Source organism: Mastigoproctus giganteus, chromosome 8, assembly GCF_048544385.1.
Source record: "Mastigoproctus giganteus isolate SK-2022 chromosome 8, ASM4854438v1, whole genome shotgun sequence".
NCBI lineage: Eukaryota > Metazoa > Arthropoda > Arachnida > Uropygi > Thelyphonidae > Mastigoproctus > Mastigoproctus giganteus.
Genome location: NC_143582.1, coordinates 67,550,889 through 67,575,119, shown reverse-complemented (window position 1 = coordinate 67,575,119; position 24,231 = coordinate 67,550,889). Strand labels below are relative to the sequence as shown.

General features: G+C 37.2%; 1 protein-coding gene across 4 annotated transcripts in view; it reads right to left on the bottom strand.

The window, feature by feature from the left end:
• LOC150081594 (cell division cycle and apoptosis regulator protein 1-like) overlaps positions 1–24,231 on the bottom strand; it is a 550,339-nt gene that overhangs the window by 300,073 nt on the left and 226,035 nt on the right. For all 4 annotated transcript variants that reach the window (XM_090380560.1, XM_090380561.1, XM_090380562.1 and 1 more), the window contains one exon: positions 13,149–13,437. In XM_090380560.1, the coding sequence (XP_090236686.1) occupies positions 13,149–13,437 (289 nt within the window). The remainder of the gene's footprint in view (positions 1–13,148; positions 13,438–24,231) is intronic.

Genomic DNA, 24,231 nt, shown 5'->3' with positions numbered 1-24,231 from the left:
AATAGCAATGGTGGCTATTAATGGGAACTGTTAACAGTCAAGGGCAAGAACTTATCTATACTGTAAAGCAGCAGTTATTTCCAATATTCTTGATGTCTATGCAAATCTCATATCTAGGTTATGTTTAATTATCTATTATATAATCAGCAAGCAAAAAATTAATATGAATTTACTAGAGGCAAAAGCACTCAGAAGCTATCAATTTTAATGCCTCTCACTATCACAGATTCCTCAATGTTTCTTCCAGAAAACTAATTATATGGGTGATACAGTTAATTAACTTGCAAGATGCGGAAAGCAAATCTTATAGAGCTTACCTTCTACTAATGATATTAAGAGTAGGAGACCGGCAGAATAACTTAACAAGTACAGGTCACTGTTGAAAAAAAGCCGTAAATTAGGATTGAATTTGAAAGTGTCTGCAATTCTGCCCAGACACGATAAGAGGGAGTATATTATGAGAGCCTTGTCGATCAATTCGGCCCTGAAAAGATTGTGCAATGCTCAAGGGGTAGAATTTTTTTAAGCCTGGTCTGTACTTGTTAACAGGACAGACTGCTTCTACAGTGATGGGATACACTTAAATAGGAAGGGTGCAAGAATATTTGCTGATGTTATTGAGGCAGTGTTAGGTGGGTCGGAAAACTGCTAGCTTGGGGGTTTTTTTTTTTTGATTTGGTAGTTGTTGGCGCATCGGCTTCTGTGGCCATATTGCACCTCCCAAGGTTTTTTGCAGTACATTGATCCAAGCCCGAGGCGGGAATCGAACCCGCAACCTTTGGGTTGCAGGGCAGGTACTTTACCCACTCGGCTAGCCCGGTCGGCCCTAGCTTGGGGGGGGGATACAATGACTAATAGATTAACAGTAGCCACTGGCAGATGTGAAAGTGATTCTTCCACCGCTTGTATTGGAATGAGCAGCAGCCTGGAAAACAAGATGCAGGGTATTTCAGAGACTGCTGGGAGTCACTGTGGTACAAGTAAACACATGGGTTGTGATAGGGTAGCTAAGAATAGGAACAGGTGCATATATACTTGCATGTACACCAATGCTAGGAGTTTGGTAAATAAATTTGATGAATTTGGGGTATTGCTCAGAACATCAAAGGCAGATATTGTTGGGATATCAGAGATGTGGTGTCACACAAATATAAGGAATGCAGAACTGGAATTTGGGGAGTACAATGTGCAGAGGAAGGATAGACAAAATACGAAGGGAGGAGGGATTATACTATTAGTTAAGAAACGCATAAAATCCAAGGACGTGAAGCCAGCCTGCATTGCTGAACAGTGCAGTGTCGAGTCAGCTTAATGTGACATAAACAGTGGGAGATCAAAATTGAGAGGAGGAGGAGGAGGAGTGTGTTATAGGCCTTATAATTCTGATGAGAATAATAAGGAACTGTACAGGGAAATAGAGTGGGCCAGTAAATCAGAGAGTCATTAGTATTAGCATTAGTAGAGGCATTTGATTCAAGAAAGCAAGCTTATGCAGCATCAGCCAAAAAAAAAAAAAAAAACCACTTCCACTTCACCCCTCTGTTCGTTCAAAATACCTCCAGCTGAGCCTTAAACTTATTTAGGCTATGAACTTCCACGACAAGGGATGGACGTCTGTTCCACCAACCAATTACCGGCTGGCTAAAGGCAAATTTCCGCACGTCTATCCTACATCTGTCTTTCCTCAATTTGAATTTATGCCCTCTCAGGTGATTATTCTGAGCAAGAGGAAGAATCCCATCAGCATTGAGCATGCTCAAACCATTCAAGGCCTTATACACCTCTATCAGATCACCTCGCTGGTGCCTAGTCTCCAGACACTGTAATTTGCAAAACTTAAGCTTTTCTTCGTAAGAGCACCCCTTAGTTACATTCACTAATCTTGTTGCCCTTCTCTGTACTCGTTCCAGCAGCTCTACATCCTTCTTGAAATGAGGCCTCCAGAGCTGTATACAGTACTCTAGGTGCGGTCTGACCATTGTCTTATACAAGGGAATAATCACTTCCTTATCCCTGCTAGAAAAATTCCTATATATCATTGACAATACACCATGAGCTACTCTTGCAGCCCGTCTGCACTGCTCAGAGAACTTCATATCTGCCTGCACAACCACCTCCGCGTCCGCGTCGCTTTCATTCTCTACCACTGTCAGTGCAGTACCACAGAGTTGATACGTTGCTATGGGGTTGCTGTTTCCCATGTGTAATACTTTACATTTGTCAATGGTAAACTTCATTTGCCACATCTCAGCCCATCTGCTCATCCTTTCCAGATCCTGTTGCAGCAGCATAGTGTCAGTAGTGTCCTTGACAACCCTGCCTACCTTTGTATCGTCTGCAAACTTCGACATTAAGCTTGATATACCCTCATCAATATCATTTATGAATACAGAAAACAATAATGGACCCAACACTGAGCCCTCAGGGACTCCACTAATAACATTAGTCCACGACGAGCAGTGTCCATTGATTACCACTCTCTGTCTTCTCCCCCCTCAGCCACCCCTTTATCCACAGCAGCAATTTGCCTCCAATGCCACACTGCTCCAATTTGTGCAGCAGTCTTCCATGTGCAACAGTATCAAAAGCCTTTCTAAGATCCAAGTATATAATATCAAAGTTATTCCTTGCATCCATTTCATTTGTGACTGCATCATAGTATCCAATTAAATTGGTCAAGCATGACTTCCCCTTAACAAAACCATGCTGTGTCCGAGCTATAGCTGAAGTCTTGTCTAAATGATCCTGCAGTGCTTCTTTAACTAGTGCCTCCATTAATTTTCCTGGAACAAAAGTTAAACTCACAGGTCTATAATTACTTGTGTCAGCCTTTGATCCTCCTTTGTGAATTGGGGTGACATTTGCACATCTCCAGTCTGTGGGGACCTCACCTGAGTCCAAGGAAGCTCTCATAATTATGGCTAAGGGTTTGCTTACTTCCTTTGCTGCCTCCTTTAATATAACTGGATAGATCCCATCCACCCCAGGTGCCTTTCTTGTGTTTATCTTTAACAATTTCTCCTCCACTTTACTCTCAGTTATTACAAGATTCTCTAGCTTACTGCTAGAGTTGAATACACCTCTGGCTTTCCCCTCGCGAAATAACTCCTCATGTGTGAATGTCGATGCAAAATATTCATTTAGTTTGTTAGCTACCTGAGCAGGATCATCAACAGTTGACCCATCGATATCAAGTGGACCAATCTGATTCATCCCCTTCCTTCTCGAGTTTACATAAGTAAAGAACTCTTTGCTGTTTTTCTTTGCATCCCTTGCCAAAGATTTCTCATAATCTGCCTTCGCCTGCCTAACCTCCTTTGTAACTTGGTTACAGATCAACTTGTATCTACCATAGGCGTCTGTGTCATGTGTTAATTTGTATGTATCCCATGCATGTTTCTTTTCTGCCATATGCCTCATCAGTTCATCTGACATCCATTTAGGCCTAAACCTTGAACAATATTTCTTAGTTGGTATGTAAAGCCTAGTAGCTTCCAAGATAAGTTCTTTGAATGCTTCCCATTTTGCATTTGCTGTTGGTAACATCATCAGTTGGTCCCACTGTATAGAATTTAAATACTGTCTTAGTACATCATAGTCGCCTTTACGAAAGCAATACCCCTTCCCTTTACCCCTAATGGTAGTTACCTCTTTGAGTAAATCCCACTTCAGTACACTGTGATCACTGCCACCTCGTGGTTCATTTATCTGCAGATTCTTAATGCATGAAGAATCACTGCTGATAATCAAATCAAGAGTATTACTCCCTCTACTTGCCTCCCGAACATGCTGATGTAGAAAACAATCATCCAATAAATCTACAAAAGCCTTGCTAGTGTGTGAGTGACCAGCCCCAAATTCCAGTCAATATCTGGGAAATTAAAATCTCCCATTATAAGACTCTCTGATTTACTGGCCCACTCTATTTCCCTGTACAGTTTCTTATTATACTCATCAGAGTCATTAGGCCTATAGCACACTCCTACTCTCAATTTTGATCTCCCAATGCTTATGTCACACCAAACTGACTCGACACTGCACTGTCCAGCGATGTCCACTGGCTTCGCTTCCTTGGATTTTATGTATTTCTTAACTAATAGCATAACCCCTCCTCCCTTCCTATCCAGTCTAACCTTTCTGTAGACATTGTACTCCCCAAATTCCAGTTCTGCATTCCTTATATCTGTGTGATACCACGTCTCTGATATTCCAACAATATCTGCCTTTGATGTTTTGAGCAATACCTCAAATTCATCAAATTTATTTACTAAACTCCTAGCATTGGTGTACACGCAAGTATACATGCACCTATTTCTATTCTTAGCTACCCTAACACAACCCATGTGTTTACTTGTACCGGCAATGACTTCCGGCAGTCTCTGAAATATCCTGCATCTTGTTTTTCAGGATTCTGCTCATTCCAATAGAAGCAGTGCAAGAATCTCTTTCACCTCTGCCAGTGGCTACTGTTAATCTATTCGTCTTTGTCTCCCCCAAAGCTAGCAGTTTTCCGACACACCTAACACTGCCTCGATAGCATCAGAGTCTTATAATGGGGGATTTTAATTTCCCAGATATTGACTGGAATTTGTGGGTTGGTCACTCACACACTAGCAGGGCTTTTGTGGATTTATTGGATGATTGTTTTCTACATCACATATTCGGGAGGCACCTAGAGAGAGTAATACTCTTGATCTGATTATCAGTAGTGATTCTTCATGCATTAAGAATCTGCAGATAAAGGAACTACTACGTGGCAGAGATCACTGTGTGCTGAAGTGAGGTTTACTCAAAGAGGTAACTACCATCAGGGGTAAAGGGAAGGGTTTTTGCTTTCGTAAAGGTGACTATGGTGGCCTGAGATAGTATTTAAATTCTATACAGTGGGACCCAACTGATGATGTTTCCAACAGCAAATTCAAAATGGGAAGCATTCAAAGAAATTGTCTTGGAAGCTACTAGGCTTTACATAACAACTAAGAAATATTGTTCAGGTTTAAGCCTAAATAGATGTCAGATGAACTAATGAGACATGTGGCATAGAAGAAAAATGCATGGGATACATATAAATTAATGGGTGACATGGAAGCCTATGATAGATATAAGCTGGTCTGTAACCAAGTCACAAAGGAGATTAGGCAGGCAAAGGCAGATTATGAGAAATCCTTGGCAAAGGATTCAAAGAAAAACAGAAAAGAGTTCTTTACCTATGTAAACTCTAGAAGGAAAGGGATGAATAAGATTAGGCAACTGGATATTAGTGGTTCAACTGTTGATGATCCTGCTCAGTTGGCTAACAAACTAAATGAGTATTTTGCATCTACATTCACCCATGAGGAGTTATTCAGGGAGGGTAATGCCAGAGGTGTATTCAACTCTAGCAGTAAGCTAGAGAATCTTGTTATAACTGAAAGTAAAGTGGAGGAGAAATTGTTGAAGATAAATACAAGAAAGGCACCTGGGGTGGATGGGATCTATCCAGTTATATTAAAGGAGGCAGCAAAGGAAGTAAGCAAACCCTTAGTCATAATTATGAGAGCTTCCTTGGACTCAGGGGAGGTCCCCATGGACTGGAGATGTGCAAATGGGACCCCAATTCACAAAGGAGGATCAAAAGGCAACAAGTAATTATAGACCTGTTAGTTTCACTTCTGTTCCTGGAAAATTAATGGAGGCACTGGTTAAAGAAGCACTGCAGGATCATCTAGACAAGACTTCAGTTATAGCTCAGACACAGCATGGTTTTGTTAAGGGGAAGTCTTGCCTGACCAATTTGATTGCATACTATGATGCAGTCACAAAAGAACTGGATGCAGGGAATAACTTTGATATTATATATTTGGATCTTAGAAAGGCTTTTGATACTGTTGCACAAATTGGAGCAGTGTGGCATTGGAGGCAAATTGCTGCTATGGATAAAGGGGTGGTTGAGGGGGAGAAGACAGAGAGTGGTAATCAATGGACACTGCTCATTGTGGACTAATGTTATTAGTGGAGTCCCTCAGGGTTCAGTATTGGGTCCATTATTGTTTTCTGTATTTATAAATGATATTAATGATGGTATATCCAGGTTAATGTCCAAGTTTGCAGACGATACGAAGGTTGGCAGGGTTGTCAAGGACACTACTGACACTATGCTACTGCAACAGGATCTGGAAAGGTTGAGCAGATGGGCTGAGAAGTGAAAAATGAAGTTTAACATTGACAAATGTAAAGTATTACATATGGGAAGCAGCAACCCCAGAGTGACGTATCAACTCTGTGGTACTACACTAACAGTGGCAGAGAACAAAAAGGACCTGGTGGTAATTGTGCAGGCAGATATGAAGTTTTCTGAGCAATGCAGACGGTCTGCACGAGTAGCTCATAGTGTCTTGTCAATGATATACAGGAATTTTTCTAGCATGGAAAAGGAGGCGATTATCCCCTTATATAAGGCAGTGGTCAGGTCACACCTTGAGTACTGTATACAGGTCTGGAGGCCTCATTTTAAGAAGGATGTAGAGCTGTTGGAACGAGTACAGAGAAGGGCAACAAGATTAATGAATGGAACAAAGGGTGGTTGGTTGGTGGAACAGACTTCCATCCTTTGTTGTGAAAGCTGATAGCGTAAATAAATTTAAGGCTGAGCTGGATAGGTACTTGGAACGAACGGAGGGGTGAAATGGGAGCATCTGTTGTTTTTTTTTTTTTTTTTTTTTCCTCTTGGCTGATGCCGCATGAGCTTGCTTTCTTGCATCATCTTGCTCTTATGAAGAAAGGCTTAAATTTTGCAAATTACGGTGTCCGGAGACTAGCCACCTGCGAGGTGATCTGATTGAGGTGTATAAAGCCTTGAATGGTTTGAGCATGCTCAATGCTGATGGAATTCTTCCTGTTGCTCAGAATAATCATTTGAGAGGGCATAAATTCAAATTGAGGAAAGACAGATGTAGGATAGATGTGTGGAAGTTTGCCTTTAGCCAGCGGGTGGTTGGTTGGTGGAATACACTTCCATCCGTTGTTGTGAAAGTTGATAGCCTAAATAAATTTAAGGCTGAGCTGGACAGGTACTTGGAAAGAACGGAGGGGTGAAGTGGAAGTGGTTTTTTTTTTTTTTTGGCTGATGCTGCATAAGCTTGCTTTCTTGCATCATATACCTCTACTAATGCTTCTTCAAAGATGGCTCTTCCTTCAAAATATCCCTTTGATATTAAAATTAGGATAAATACCTGATTGTTTTATATTGTTAATATTGTTATTATTGTGTTAAAATTAATCTTATTATAAATTGCATATTTTAATAATTTAATATTTCTCTTGCATGCCAATATCTAAAAGCTACTCAATTTCTGTATAATTGTCAAATTCTGTTGCTCACTATTTCTTTATTTCATTTATATTCAGAACACTGTCATAAGCACATTACATTTATCAATGTGATTTAACTGTTTAATTGCCCTGTTTCTTACTTTAGACCATAGAAAATTCTGAATATATAAATTTATAAATACACTGGTATTCAAAGAAAGTGCATCGCTTAGGAATTTCACATTTCTAACCCTTTTTCGCAATGGTATGATACATTAATGACTAGCATCACAAATAGAAATATAAACAAAAGAAATTTATTAATAGTTAAGGCAAAGCTAAGTAATATTTGAGAGGTGCTCTCTCAAAATATTCCAAAATGAGCATTTGCAACCTTTATACATTTTGGTAAATATGACAATTATGGCAGAAATATTATCAGAAGTCCTCAATTTGCTTCAGTTTATCATTTTAAATGGAAAACAAAATTTAGTTAATGGGTGACATGGAAGCCTATGATAGATATAAGCTGGTCTGTAACCAAGTCACAAAGTAGATTAGGCAGGCAAAGGCAGATTATGAGAAATCCTTGGAAAAGGATGCAAAGAAAAACAGCAAAGAGTTCTTTACTTATGTAAACTCTAGAAGGAAGGGGATGAATCAGATTGGTCCACTTGATATCGATGGGTCAACTGTTGATGATCCTGCTCAGGTAGCTAACAAACTGAATGAATATTTTGCATCGACATTCACACATGAGGAGTTTTCAGCAAGGGGAATGCCAGAGGTGTATTCAACTCTAGCAGTAAGCTAGAGAATCTTGTTATAACTGAAAGTAAAGTGGAGGAGAAATTGTTGAAGATAAATACAAGAAAGGCACCTGGGGTGGATGGGATCTATCCAGTTATATTAAAGGAGGCAGCAAAGGAAGTAAGCAAACCCTTAGTCATAATTATGAGAGCTTCCTTGGACTCAGGGGAGGTCCCCATGGACTGGAGATGTGCAAATGGGACCCCAATTCACAAAGGAGGATCAAAAGGCAACAAGTAATTATAGACCTGTTAGTTTCACTTCTGTTCCTGGAAAATTAATGGAGGCACTGGTTAAAGAAGCACTGCAGGATCATCTAGACAAGACTTCAGTTATAGCTCAGACACAGCATGGTTTTGTTAAGGGGAAGTCTTGCCTGACCAATTTGATTGCATACTATGATGCAGTCACAAAAGAACTGGATGCAGGGAATAACTTTGATATTATATATTTGGATCTTAGAAAGGCTTTTGATACTGTTGCACAAATTGGAGCAGTGTGGCATTGGAGGCAAATTGCTGCTATGGATAAAGGGGTGGTTGAGGGGGAGAAGACAGAGAGTGGTAATCAATGGACACTGCTCATTGTGGACTAATGTTATTAGTGGAGTCCCTCAGGGTTCAGTATTGGGTCCATTATTGTTTTCTGTATTTATAAATGATATTAATGATGGTATATCCAGGTTAATGTCCAAGTTTGCAGACGATACGAAGGTTGGCAGGGTTGTCAAGGACACTACTGACACTATGCTACTGCAACAGGATCTGGAAAGGTTGAGCAGATGGGCTGAGAGGTGGCAAATGAAGTTTAACATTGACAAATGTAAAGTACTACATATGGGAAACAGCAACCCCAGAGCAACGTATCAACTCTGTGGTACTACACTGGCAGTGGCAGAGAATGAAAGGGACCTGGGGGTGGTTGTGCAGGCAGATATGAAGTTTTCTGAGCAGTGTAGACAGACTGCAAGAGTAGCTCATGGTGTATTGTCGATGATATATAGGAATTTTTCTAGCAGGGATAAGGAGGTGATTATTCCCTTGTATAAGCAATGGTCAGACCGCACCTTGAGTACTGTATACAAGTCTGGAGGCCTCATTTCAAGAAGGATTAGAGATGCTGGAACGAGTACAGAGACGGGCAACAAGATTAGTGAATGGAACAAAGGGGTGCTCTTACGAAGAAAGGCTTACGTTTTGCAAATTACAGTGTCTGGAGACTAGGCACCAGCGAGGTGATCTGATAGAGGTGTATAAAGCCTTGAATGGTTTGAGCATGCTCAATGCTGATGGGAGTCTTCCACTTGCTCAAAATAATCACCTGAGAGGGCATAAATTCAAATTGAGAAAAGACAGAGGTAGAATAGACATGAAGAAATTTGCCTTTAGCCAGCGGGTGGTTGGTTGGTGGAATAGACTTCCATCCCTTGTCGTAGAAGTTGATAGCCTAAATAAGTTTAAGGCTCAGCTGGACAGGTATTTTGAACGAACAGAGGGGTGAAGTGGAATTGGTTATTTTTTATTTATTTATTTATTATTATTAATATTTATTTATTTTTTTTTTTTTGGCTGATGCTGCATAAGCTTGCTTTCTTGCATCAAATGCCTCTAATAATACTAATGCTAATTTGGTTTTAAAAAAATTGTTTGAAAAAATTGTTTGAAATTACAATGACCAACACGATTTTTATCTCAACTAACATATCAATTGTTCACACTTTTGATTTTTCTGCATAGTTTTGAAAATAATTGAAAATTTCACGTCACTTTCTACAATTCAGGGAAGCAGATATGACACTGATCTGTTGTATTACATGCTAGTATGAATCAGAGCTGTAATACTCAATATGTTCTACGTTGATAATAATATTAGTAAATTAATAAGAGGAAATTACCTCAATATAGTACGTGGAACACTTCCGTATGATACCCTCCAGAAATTAAAACGGAAAAAACGAAAAAATCGACAACTTACCGGTACATTAAAGTAAAATATAAATAATTAAATAAATAAAGTAAAATATAAATAATTAAATAATCAATTTAACACAATTCAAAATCAATTCAAAACAATTAAAATTCAAATTAACGCAATTAAAAGTATTACATGCATATAATAATGTTTACATGCGCTTATAGATAGCAGTAATGTTGGGGAAGGTTATCATGTTCACTTGTTTGTCTGCTCCCACCTCTCAGTAACAAAATGAAGTTGTGGTGCAAGTATGAATACAGTTCATCTGCATATCTATTGCATATTGTTTGTTTCTTTTGTGTTTTGCACTAACACCAGCATGGAATGAAATTCTAAGTTCAATATTTATTAAATCTTGGAGAAAAGCATGGCCCAAATTAACAATACTAACAAAAGTCATAAAACTAGAAAAAAAAACTGATTTTGGGCAAAATGGTGGTTCCAAAGATATTTACAGAAAGAATACATACAGCAATGGATCCAACAAGGTTTTCCAACAAATTAGTAACAATCTATTGAAAAACAAAATTATGGATGATTCAGAAACCACAAACACATAATGGAAACAGATGGATCAACCTGAACAACAAGAGACTGCATCAAATCCGGAGCCAAAAATTTCATATGCAATCACCAAAGCACCCTAGATACAATGTTACATTATACAACAAAATTACTGAACAACAGCCTATTTCACACACCTGAGGGGGCATAAATTCATACTGAAGAAAGACAGTTGCAGATAAATGTGTGGAAATTTGCCTTTAGCCAGCGGGTGGTTGATTGCTGGAACAAACTTCCATCTGTCGTTGTGGAAGTTGATAACCTGAATAAATTCAATGAAGAATTTGACAAACTTTTGGAGGGAATGAATTGGTGAATGGAAGAGCTTTTTTTTTTTTTTTTGTTGGTGCTGTATAAGCTTGCTTTCTTGCATCATCTGTCTCTACTAATGCTAATGCTAAGTACATTTTAATTAAATGCATATTGTTTATTGTTTCAAAAACAGCAACACTTGTGCTCCATAACAAAGAAATGTAGGCTACTGCAAAGTTGATGACTGCCTGCATCATTATTTGCCATTAAAGGTTTGCTTGGGGAATACCCCTTGGTCCACTGGTCATAATTTGGAAGCTCTGAGAATCAATGCTACCCTTCCTTGAATTAGATGTATTGTAAATTTAATAGACAGAAATCTAATCTAAATAAGAAATTAAAAAATAATATTGACTAAATAAGAAATAAAAAAATAATATTGACTAAATAAGAAATAAAAAAATAATATTAACTTAACAATGAGCAGATGGGCAAGACCTGTACAAATGCAGGACATGTATTGCACATCTATTCATGGTGAACAATGTAATTTTTTATAATAATAAAAAAAAAAAAAAAGTAGAGGACTATGCTGCAAAATGTCACATTTCATCATTTAAACAGATGAAAATTAATGGTTTCATGTAAATGAATGTACATAGTTAAAAATAAAATTATTCAGGTACAGAAGATATTTTTTATGATTCACCATTTTAATTAATTTTTTTTTGATTAACTGATTGGTCACGATCATGTTGGATATGAGAGCCTCTACTATACTTCTTTTATAGAGAAGGTGTAAAACTATTCTGAGAAAAGAATAGTTCAGAGGAAAATTTCAGAATTTTATCATTAAATATTTGTTCAGGAAAAATCTAATAACCCATCTGATGAACTGATTCAGTACTTCACATTCATCTTTACAATCGAAAGCCCCTTTATGATGAGTACTGGTATACCTTAGAAATATGAAATTAGCAATACAGGAATAGTTATTAAGAGAATAGTTACTCTGTATACACATTCCTCTGTGCTTTGTTGAGATAAGTGTTTCACTGAATGAATGCATCAAAACCATCAATGAATTGCATAGTACTCCAGGAAATCTGTGGAATGCAAGAAAATTGGTGACTATTCCATTATACCAGGTGTTCTGCATAGTACAGGGTGATTCAAAATTTGTGTAACCTAAACTGTAAATGTTAACTTATCAGTGGCCAGCATGACAGAATTTGATTCTGACTACTATAGTAGCAGCACTGGTCATCCCCAGATGTCCAACATTTGCTGCTCATATGTTAGCTTTCAATTACTAAGCAGAAGTGTTTTGTTTACAAGAAAAGTAGCAGCAAATCAATTTCTCGGATACATAAAAAGCACATCTTCATAACAAAACATCCATGATCCTCATATTTGTATCTTTTGAACTACTTAAAAGAAGTGGTATACACTTAACAACCTTCATATACTGGAAGAATTAAAAGCCAATATTAAATGAGGAATTTAATGATAACAGTTCAAACACTATGTCAAGTCTCGTCAAAGAAAAGAGTGGCAAGAATGAGACAATGGTGAAAAGAGTTTCTCCTTACATGTGGGAAATGGACACTTTCAATGTTTATTGCAATCTCTATTATAATTATATTTATAATAATAATTTATAATTAAACTCATTATAACTGCTGTTCAAATTATAACAATTTAAATAAAATTGAAAATATATTATGGGTTGTGCATCTTTTAAATCACTATGTATAATGGTGGATCAAAAGATAAGCAATTAAGGATGACTTAGCACAAAATGACAACCAAATGTTAAAATTTATTCCAAAAAATCATTTAATATTTAAAATCATTCAACAACTGAGGTTCATAAAGTTTATATAAAAGTGTAATTATTTTTGATTGATTGAAAAACAAATTTTTTCACATGGCAGGATTAGCTTATATTAGCAATATTAACAGTTTAAAAATTAATAAAGAGCAAAAAATAAAAACTTATGCATTTATTTCATTATATAAAAAGAAGTTAAAAGAATTGAAGCTGTCTGTGAACATCACCAAGATTGCATTTTAAAAACTTTCTGAAAAATGGATAGCCAAGTTCTGCACAAATGATCCTTTGACTGTAGAATTAAAACTGGACAATCCAATTGTTAAAACCTATTATATTTCTGATGTTTTAGGAACATTACACTCAATTAATTAAATATTTTAATTAAATAATTAAAAACTCTTAAGTAAATACTTTTACTTACAAATCAAGGGAAATCTTTGGTATCTGCACAGTATATCTTGGAACTATTCTAGCTCTCCGTCTTGGTGGACTTCGGCTATTACGACGTGGTGACCTAGATCGTTTCCTAACAGGTGGTGGTGGAGAATAACGTTCTCTTTCATACTCTCTTTCTCTGTATCGTTCTCTTCGTTCTTCTCTTCGTGCTTCCCTTTCTCTTTCTCGATCTCTGCGAACTGGTGGTGGTGGGGGAGGAGGGGGAGGAGGGGGTGAATGGCGCCTTGAAGAGATGTTGCCCCCTATCCTTGAAGCTGAATAAACAGAGAAGCACATTAAAAGTTAATATATATTCGGTAACTTCATAATGACAAGCAAGTCAAAAGGAAAAATATATTATAATAAAAATAACATATTACTTCAAGTAGTACAGCAGAGTCATTAGCAGTTTCCACAAAAATTCCTATTTACACAAAAAATAAATCCTACACAAGATTTTAGAGAGACTGAAACATAAATTCATTATAATTCAAACTTTATATTAAGTAATTTAAGAGATATCAGAATTTTTCAAATGCCAGCTTGTTTTTTTTTAACCAGTATTTCTGAATAAATGCAGAAAAACTTATTATGCGAATCTTGTTTAGTAACTCAAATATTTCTGAAATCACTGCAATTAACATCATAACCAAAATGATTTAAAAATGTAAGAATTAATTAAGAGCTAATAAAAGTGCACCTCTACCTTTGGAGTAGTACAATTTGCCTTAGAATGTGAAATAATAAATCAATACAAGTTGGATGTGTCCATTAGGAGCATTGTTTAGATGTAGTGAAATATAATTTTCTGCTGATATCCTTTGGAATTCCATTTATAATGTTGAACAGTAAAATCAGTTGCATGAAACAGAACATTATATTTATTAATGAAATATCCTTTATAACTTAAAATTAAAGCAGCTTTCAACTTGGCATTAATGATAGTTTGCTTTATTTTGTGCTTTTTTTTCTACAGTAGACTGTCGAAATAACGGCACCCCAAATAACGGAACATTTGAGCTAATGGCACATTGAGATTGAATGTTTACATACAGAGATATGTTGCAGTGCCTAACAAAGAAAATGGCAAGTTACGTGATTACTGTATTTATTTACATTCACCATTTTCAAAGTGAATGCTATACTGATATCACTGATTATACCACTGTTTTACGTTTATTTTAAGTTAAAACCTCCTCACTATTGCTACTAAAGTTAATAAACTTCATATGGAGAAGAAAAGAACAGTTTAGAGATATACTTGATATAATAAAGAATAATGAATAGTAGGAGTATATTAATGGCAGAATATAACATTGGATCGTCAACGTGTTTATGTTTTTTATGTGTAGTTAACAAAATTGCATTCTTAATTGCTCTTTTTTTTTTTTTTTTTTTCAGCCTCATTATTTCTGCATCGAATATATTAAAAATAAAACTTTCTAGATAACGAAAAAATTTAAATAACAGCACCTTGAAGGTGCCATTATTCTGAAAGTCTACTGTATTGTAAATATTTCACATTCATAATGTAAAATATAAGGCTGAATGTGAAATGTATTCAGCCTTGAAAAAGAGGAACAAATTTATTAGAAACATTTGGAGCCACATACAATTGTTGTTTTCTTTCTAGTATATTTATTGAATATGAGTACAAATTTGTGATGCAAATGAGGTGCTTTTGCCTCAAGGACTGCAATGAAATGTATTTCAACTTTGAGATAATTAATTAATCAGTTATGCACAAAAGTAAGAATTATTTAAAATATCCTTTATTTTATTATTTGTACATCCTTTTCAAATATTTTTTTTAACTGTGATCTCAGAATCTGTTACTAAAGAATAATGATTAAATGTGAAGCAACTTATATACATGCAAAAGAGGAAAATTAATCCAGCTTTTGAGATTGCAAATTTTTTTTTTTTTAGGAGCATTAGCAACTAAGGCCATATTGCTCCAGGGATATGTGGTGGTCATTCCCTGACTTTTCTGCATCCTCCGTATTTGGTGGTCACGGGCTTCAGATTGCATATAAAGGAGGAAATAGAAGAGGAATTATTCCATAAAGTGGTTGGAGGGATGCACTTTATCCAAGGTAATTAACATATTGCAAAGAAGATTATAAGGACAATCGTAAATAGGCCCCAGTATTTGTCAGAGAAAGAAATGGAAAAAAGTGAAAGAGCAAGAGCAGGAGTTTCTATTGCTGTTAAAAAGAAATTGAGACACAACATCAAAAACTGGCAATTTATTAATGAAAGAATGACCTCATTGGAACTGAAAATATACGGGAGAGAAATATGTATTTTGGGAATACATATATGCCCCGACTAATGACACCGCCGATACCTTGAAGGATGAATTTTGGGAGGACCTGAGAGAACTAACAGAAAAAATTCCTAAGAACAAAGAGATATTTCTAATGGGAGATTTCAATGCAAGAATAGGAACTGAACAAAATAGCAAAGTTATTGGAAGATTCGGAGAGAAAAAGAGGAATGACAACGGAGATAGACTATGCAATCTTTGTGAACAGTTCGACTTGAGAATAAACAACACATTTTTCCAACACAAGGATATCCATAAATATACTTGGTCACAGGAGACAAGACAAATTAGATCAGTTATAGATTACATTATTTCAAAACATTCAGGGACATATGTATTGAAAGGTGTCAGAGTTTATAGAGGAGCTGAATGTGGATCTGACCATTTTCTTGTTAAAACAACACTGAGTTGGAACTGGATTAAGAAAATATGTGTGGACAACCAACAATACAGGGAAGGAGAAATGCTACAAGTGGATCAATTTAACATTGACCTACTCCAGGACGACAGCATTAGAAACAACTTCACCCAAAGACTGGATACTGCAATTAACATAGAGATAAAAGGTAATACTGAAGAAATCTACAAATATTTAAAAAATACTGTTAAAAAAAATAGCTCATGAAATCCTAGGCAAAAAGAAGAGCCAAGGACCAAAAAAGACCTGGATTACAGAGAAAGTAAGAGTTGCTGTAGAGGAAAAGAAACTTGCATATCAGAAATGGCTGGGTGATAGGAATGATGCATATAGGAACATTTATGTTGAAAAAAAAGAAAATAGCCAATCGGTTGGTAGTAGAAGCGAAAAATGAAGAATGGGAAAGGAAATGCGCAACTATTAATAGCAAATTGGGCTTCAAGCAATCAACGGAATTGTGGAAGGTCCTTAAAGACTTGAGAAAACAGAATAAACACAATGCTGGTTTGCAATTAATACCTTTGAAAGACTGGACAGAGTACTATGAAGGACTTTTAAAAGAAGACCGGGAAGAGTTCAAGACAATGGAGGATTTTGGTGTAGAAGACTCGGGCTTAAAAGTTTCTGTTAGGGAAATGGAACTCCTGCTAAAGGAAGGAAAGAATGGCAAATCACCTGGACCTGGAGGAGTTTACATGGAACTTCTGAAATATGGAGGAAGAGGAGTGGCTGTTCTGATACAAAAAATGTTAAATAGTATACTGAGAGGAGAAGAAATACCGAAAGAAATGATAACAGTATATATTACATCAATTTATAAGAAGGGCAATCGGAAAAACTGTTCAAATTACAGAGGAATATGCGTCCTGAACTCGCTGTTAAAGATTCTTGGAAAATGGATCAGGAACCATTTAGAAGCCCGAATCGAAGTATCAGAAGAATAAAGTGGTTTTTCAGCTGGGAGGTCATATATAGATCATATCTCAACAGTACGACAGAGCCTTGAAAAATGCCAATCAAAAGGGAAAAAAATCTTGATGATTTTCATTGACCTTGAAAAGGCATATGACAGTGTTCCAAGAAAACCCTTATGGGAAGCACTGAAAGAGGCAAATATTGATGGACAACTGATTAACATTATTAAGGCGGGATCAGCTTTATCACCTGAATTCCACACTTCAAAAGGCTTATTACAAGGTTGTTGCATGTCACCAACACTTTTCAAAATTTATATCGACATCTGCCTAAGATCCTGGTCAAAAAAATGTAATAAAATGGGATTGTCGATTAATAAGAACACCTATATTCACAATTTACTTTTTGCAGATGATCAGGTGGAGATAGCACAAGACTTGGAAGATGCAAAGTATGCATGTTGTCAATTGTTTGAGGAATATAAACAATGGGGTCTAAAAATCAATTTTAGCAAGACTGAAATGTTGTCTTCAGGATCAGGACACGTTCTAAATATTGCTGGTTTTAAAATCAAACAAGTCGATAAATTCAAATATTTGGGATCAATCTTACAAAATGATGGATCATCCCAAGCAGAGATCAATAAGAGAATTACAGACGGCAGAAAGGCTATCGGCATGTTAAACTCTGTTCTGTGGAGCAAAAATATCCTAAATAAAACAAAGAAACTTATATTTCAAACGATTGTACAAAGTCTTCTATTGATATGGAGCAGAAACCTGGACATTGAACAGCTGAGCGGAAAACAAATTGCTCTCCACAGAAATGGATTTTTGGAGATGCTCAGCAGGAACTTCTAGAAGAGACAGAAAATGGAATGAAGACATAAGGGAAAAAATGGAAGTGAAAAAGACTATTATTCACACCATCAAAGAAAAGCGTCTAACATGGTATGGACATGTAAAACAGATGCAAGAAAACAGATATCCAAAGGCTATCCTGGAATGGATACCTCCTGGAAGAAGGAGAAGAGGAAGACCTAGGAGGACATGGATGGATTACGGGAGTGCATGACAGCCCGAGGCTTAACCGACCAAGACACCTTGAACGGCACTTTATGGCGGGAAAAAATTCCTAACAAGAAATAACTTGTAGGCTGAGGAAACCCACTGTAAATGGAAACACCCCTCTTGAAGAAGAAAGAAATGGAAAAAATAATGGTGAATCACAGAAGAAAATACATAAAAATCAAAGTAAAAATAAGCATATTTTATATAAATTATAACAGTAAATAAATTTTAAAACTAAAATTTATTTACTGTTATAATAAACAAATCAGTGCAGGTTTTGTAATTTTACACAGAAAAATAACATCCACAAGTCATAACTCATCATGAAACTGCATGTTATACATTATTAAATTCTCATCCTTAATATTCATTTACGTTTGTTCTTTCACTGTGATCGGTGCTAGTGCAAGGTAGCAAACAAGCAACAAAGGTTTAAGAAAAATTTATAGAATAACAAAAATTAAAATTGAGAAAATTCTATCCAATAACATTATTATATTTCAGTGGCCAAACATCTCAGTCCAGCTAGAGAAATATTGCATTGTTTAGGAACATAGTTTGAAGTCTACTATACTAGAGTAAATCTAAGGAAGTGAATCCAGTTGACATGGGTGGACAGTGCAATGCTGAGTCAGTTTGGTGTGACATAAGCACTGTGAAAGCAAAATTAAGAGTAGGAGTGTGCTATTTTTTTTTTTTTATAACTCTCAAGACTCTGATAAGTACAACGAACAACTGTACAGAGAAATAGAGGGACGAGTAAATCAGTGTCTTATAATGGGGGATTTTAACTTCCCAGATACTGACTGGAACTTGAAGGGTTGGTTACTTGCTACTAGCAAGACTTTGGTGGATTTATTGGATGATTGTTTTCTACAGCAGTATGTTTGAGAAGCAACCAGAGAGAGTAATACTCTTGATGTGATTATCAGCAGTGAATATTCATGCATTAAAAATCTGCAGATAAAGGAACAACTAGGTGGCAGTGATCCCAGTATACAGATTACTCAAAGATGTCACTACCATCGAGGATAGAGGGGAGGGTTTTTGTTTTCACGAAATTGACTACAGTGGTCTCAGACAGTTTTTAAATTCTATACAGTGGGACCAATTGATGATGTTATCAACAGCAAATTCTAAATGAGAAGCATTCAAGGAATTAATCTTGAAAGCTACTAAGCTTTTCATAACTAAAAAATACCGTTCAAGATTTAGGCGTAAATGGATGTCAGATGAACTAATGAGACTTGTGGCAGAGAAGAAAAATGAATGGAATACATATACAGCAGGCCCTCGTTATAACGCAGTTTGCTTTACGCTGATTCGCTATAATGCTGTTTTTGTATTATAACCCGTATCTGACTATAACACTGTCACAAATCACTATAACTCTCTTTTACAGATTGCATTTTTGGCATATTTAACGAAATCGTTTCATTTATAGGAGAGAAGAAATAGCAGAACAAGAGTAGCCTTGTGCAGGCGAGGTTTTTACTGCTCCTGGAATAGAGAAGTTTTTTCTGTTTTATTAGCTTAAATTGGCATATTAACTTATTTTCTAGAGTAGCTTTATATTCCTAGTTACGATACTTAGTTTAAATTTTAATTTAGATAGAGATTTTGTAGGTATTACTTAGTATTGGTAAAGCTATCAAATCCACATGTTACAAGTTGCAGCTCCGCTGAACGAGAAGTTTTTTAGACATATTTAGCCACTTTATTGACCAATTGTTATATTAAATTATTTTCTATAAGTAGCTTATAGACCTAGTCAGGATCCTTAGTTTATTCTGAATTGAGACAGTGAGATTTGGAAGTTAATTAATACTTAAGTGTCCATAGATTTACCGTTCGTAACTTGCCGCCATTGTCATACGATACAACATTATATCACGAACTAGATAGTGTAAGCTTGGTATAGTATAGTATATAATATAATATTGTCAATTAATCAGTAAACTCTATTAATCTTGTTAAACTTCATTGTCAATTAAATTGTACTTTTTAACTAAATAAATATAACGACTTAGATTACAAACGTAACATAATTAATTATAACATAACTTGATATAGAAGTTATATAAACGGAACTCGTAGATAATAATCGATACTGAAAAATATATATAGCGTTATAACTGTGTTGGGATACAAGTTTAGGGTTACAATTTTGTACTGAAATTGAAATTTTATTGAAAGTAAATCGAAATCATGACTTGACCAGAGCAGCAAAGCAAAAGGCTCAAGCTAATGGGAGTGCTGTGACTCAGGGGAGAACTGAGGGGGACAGTTGCCCTCTGAATCACAGCCTTTTAAAATGCACTGCTTGCTTGATGTTTGTGGAGAAATCGGGTACGGACGTGATTTTGCCATGGGGAATGTCTTTCTGTGTGTGCGATGTAAGGAGTGTAAGGAAATCAGGCGACAACCCAGCGTTGTTATGGGCCTATATGAGTGCTTGAAGGACAGGGTGGATGCCCTCAAAGGATCTAAATTGAGGGGCCCATCAAACTCTCAGCTGCCCACATCAACACCAGAGCTTGCACTTGGTCATCACGTAACACAATGGCAACCCCCAAGGCAGAATGCGCTGGTCCCACAGGAACTAGTAGTTGTTGGTGATTCTATTGTCAGGGAAACGGGAACATGCTTTGTAAAAAGGATAGGTGGAACAGGACCAGGAGCAAAGGTTGATGACGTTGTAGAGCAGATATCATCTTTTAAGGGCAGAAAAGGTGATATAGATGTACACGTTGGCACTAATGATATTAAGAGTAGCAGACTGGCAGAATTACTTAACAAGTACAGGTCACTGTTGAAAAAAAGCCATGAATTAGGGTTGAATTTGAAAGTGTCTGCAATTCTGCCCAGACACAACAGGAGGGAGTATATGATGAGAGCCTTGTCGATCAATTCGGCCCTGGAAATACTGTGCAAGGCTCAAGGGGTAGAATTTTTTTCAGCCTGGTCTGTACTTGTTAACAGGAGAGACTGCTTCTACAAGGATTGGATACACTTATATAGAAAGGGTGCAAGAATATTTGCTGAAGCTATTGAGGCAGTGTTAGGTGGTCGGAAAACTGCTAGCCTTGGGGGGGGGGGGAGATACAACGACTAATAGATTAACAGTAGCCACTGGCAGAGATTAATGTGAGTCTTGCACTGGTTCTATTGGAATGAGCAGCAGCCTGGAAAACAAGATGCAGGATATTTCAGAGACTGCTGGGAGTCATTGTGGTACAAGTAAACTCATGGGTTGTGTTAGCGTAGCTAAGAATAGGAACAGGTGCATGTATATTTGCATGTACACCAATACTAGGAGTTTGATAAATAAATCTGATGAATTTGAGGTATTGCTCAAAACATCAAAGGCATCAAATAAGATATTGTTGGTATTTCAGAGACATGGTGTCACACAGATATAAGGAATGCAGAACTGGAATTTGGGGAGTACAATGTGTACAGAAAGGATAGACAGGATAGGAAGGGAGGGGTTATACTATCAGTTAAGAAACTCATAAAATCCAAGGAAGTGAAGCCAGTAAACATCGCTGGACAGTGGAGTGTCGAGTCAGTTTGGCGTGCCATAAGCATAGGGAGATCAAAATTGAGAGTTGGAGTGTGTTATAGGCCTAATGACTCTGATGAGTATAAGAAGGAATTGTACAGGGAAATAGAGTGGGCCAGTAAATCAGAGAGTCTTATAATGTTGGATTTTAATTTCCCAGATACTGACAGGAATTTGTAGGTTGGTCACACACACAAGCAATGCTTTTGTGGATTTATTGGATGATTGTTTTCTACATCAACATGTTCAGGAGGCAACTAGAGGGAGTAATACTGTTTGTTTTTTTTTTTTTTAGGAGCATTAGCAACTAAGGCCATATTGCTATGGAATATGCAATGCTCATTCCCTGACCTTTCCACATCCTCCATATTTGGTGGAGACGGGCTCGAACCCCGGACTAATCAAGAAGCGTGTGCTATGCACTGCTCCTTCCCACCTGGCTACGGAGTCGCCAGGGAGTAATACTCTTGATCTGATTATCAGAAGTGATTTTTCATGCATTAAGAATCTGCAGATAAAGGAACCACTAGGTAGCAGTGACCACAGTGTGCTGAAGTAGGATTTACTCAAAGAGGTAACAACCATCAGGGGTAAAAGGAAGGGTTTTTGCTTTCATAAAGGTGACTACGGTGGTCTGAGACCACCGTAGTCACCTTTAGGCAGGCAAAGGCAGATTATGAGAAATCCTTGGCAAAGGATTCAAAGAAAAACAGAAAAGAGTTCCTTTACATATGTAAACTCTAGAAGGAAAGAGATGAATCAGATTGGTGCACTGGATATTGATGGTTCAACAGTTGAGGATCCTGCTCAGGTGGCTAATAAACTAAACGAGTATTTTGCATCTACATTCACACATGAATAGTTATTCAGGAAGGGAAATGCCGGAGGTGAAGTAAATTCTGGCAGTGAGCTAGATGATTTTGTAATAACTAAGAGGAAAGTGGAGGAGAAATTGTTGAGGATAAACATAAAAAAGGCACCCGGGTGGATGGGATCTATCCAGTTATATTAAAGGAAGCAACAAAGAAAGTAAGCAAACCCTTAGCCATAATTATGAGAGTTTCTTTGGATTCAGGGCAGGTACCCATAGACTGGAGATGTGAAAATGTGACCCCAATTCACAAAAGAGGGTCAAAGGCTGACACAAGTAATTATAGACCTGTGAGTTTAACTTCTGTTCCAGGAAAATTAATGGAGGCACTAGTTAAAGAAGCACTGAAGGTTCATCTAGACAAGACTTCAGTTATAGCTCAGACACAGCATGGTTTTGTTAAGGGAAAGTCTTGCCTGACCAATTTGATTGGATACTATGATGCAGTCACAAAAGAACTGGATGCAGGGAATAACTTTGTTATTATATATTTGGATCTTAGAAAGGCTTTTGATACTGCTGCACATGGAAGACTGCTGCACAAATTGGAGCAGTGTGGCATTGTAGGCAAATTGCTGCTATGGATAAAGAGATGGTTGAGTGGGAGAAGACAGAGAGTGGTAATCAATGGACACTGCTCATCATGGACTAATGTTATTAGTGGAGTCCCTCAGGGTTCGGTGTTGGGTCCATTATTGTTTTCTGTAGTTATAAATGATATTGATGATGGTATATCAAGCTTAATGTCCAAGTTTTCAGACAATACAAAGGTTGGCAGAGTTGTTAAGGACACTACTGATGCTATGCTGCTGCAACAGGATCTGGAAAGGTTGGGCAGATGGGCTGGAGGTGGCAAATGAAGTTTAACATTGACAAATGTAAAGTACTACATATGGGAAACAGTAACCACACAGCAATGTATTAACTGTGGTACTACACTGACAGTGATACAGAATGAAAAGAACCTGGGGGTAACTGTGCAGGCAGATATGAAGTTCTCTGAGCAGTGCAGACGGGCTGTAAGAGTAGCTCATGGTGTCTTCTCAATGATATACAGGAATTTTTCTAGCAGGGATAAGGAGGTGTATAAGGCAATGGTCAGGTTTGGTTTTTTTTTTTTTTTTTTTTTTTAGGAGCATTAACAACTAAAGCCATATTGTTCTGGGGATATGCGGTGGTCCTTCTCTGACCTTTCCGCGTTCTCCGTATTTGGTGATCACGGGCTCGAACGGCGGTCTAATCAAGAAGTGTGTGTTACGCACTGCTGCGCCTACCCACCTGGCTACGGAGGCACAGGCAATGGTCAGGCCACACCTTGAGTACTGTATACAGGTCCGGAGGCCTCATTTTAAGAAGGATGTAGAGCTGCTGGAATGAGTACACAGAAGGGCAACAAGATTAGTGAATGGAACAAAGTTTGCTCTTATGAAGAAAGGCTTAAGTTTTGCAAATTACAGTGTCTGGGGACTAGGCACCAGCGAGGTGATCTGATAGAGGTGTATAAAGCCTTGAATGGTTTGAGCATGCTCTATGACGATGGGATTCTTTCTCTTGCCAAGAATAATCACCTGAGAGAGCATAAATTCAAATTGAGGAAAGACAGATGTAGGATAGATGTGTGGAAATTTGCCTTTAGCCAGCGGGCAGTTTGTTGGTGGAACAGACTTCCATCCCTTGTTGTGGAAGTTGATAGCCTAAATAAATTTAAGGCTCAACTGGACAGGTATTTCGAACGAACGGAGGGGTGAAATGTGAATGGTTTTTTTTTGGCTGATGCTGCATAAGCTTGCTTTCTTGCATCATATGCCTCTACTAATGCTAATGCTAATTTGATGGAATCGATAGCTTGAAAATGAATAGCAAAACAGGATTAAAATGTTTCCCACGCTCAGTGAAATATT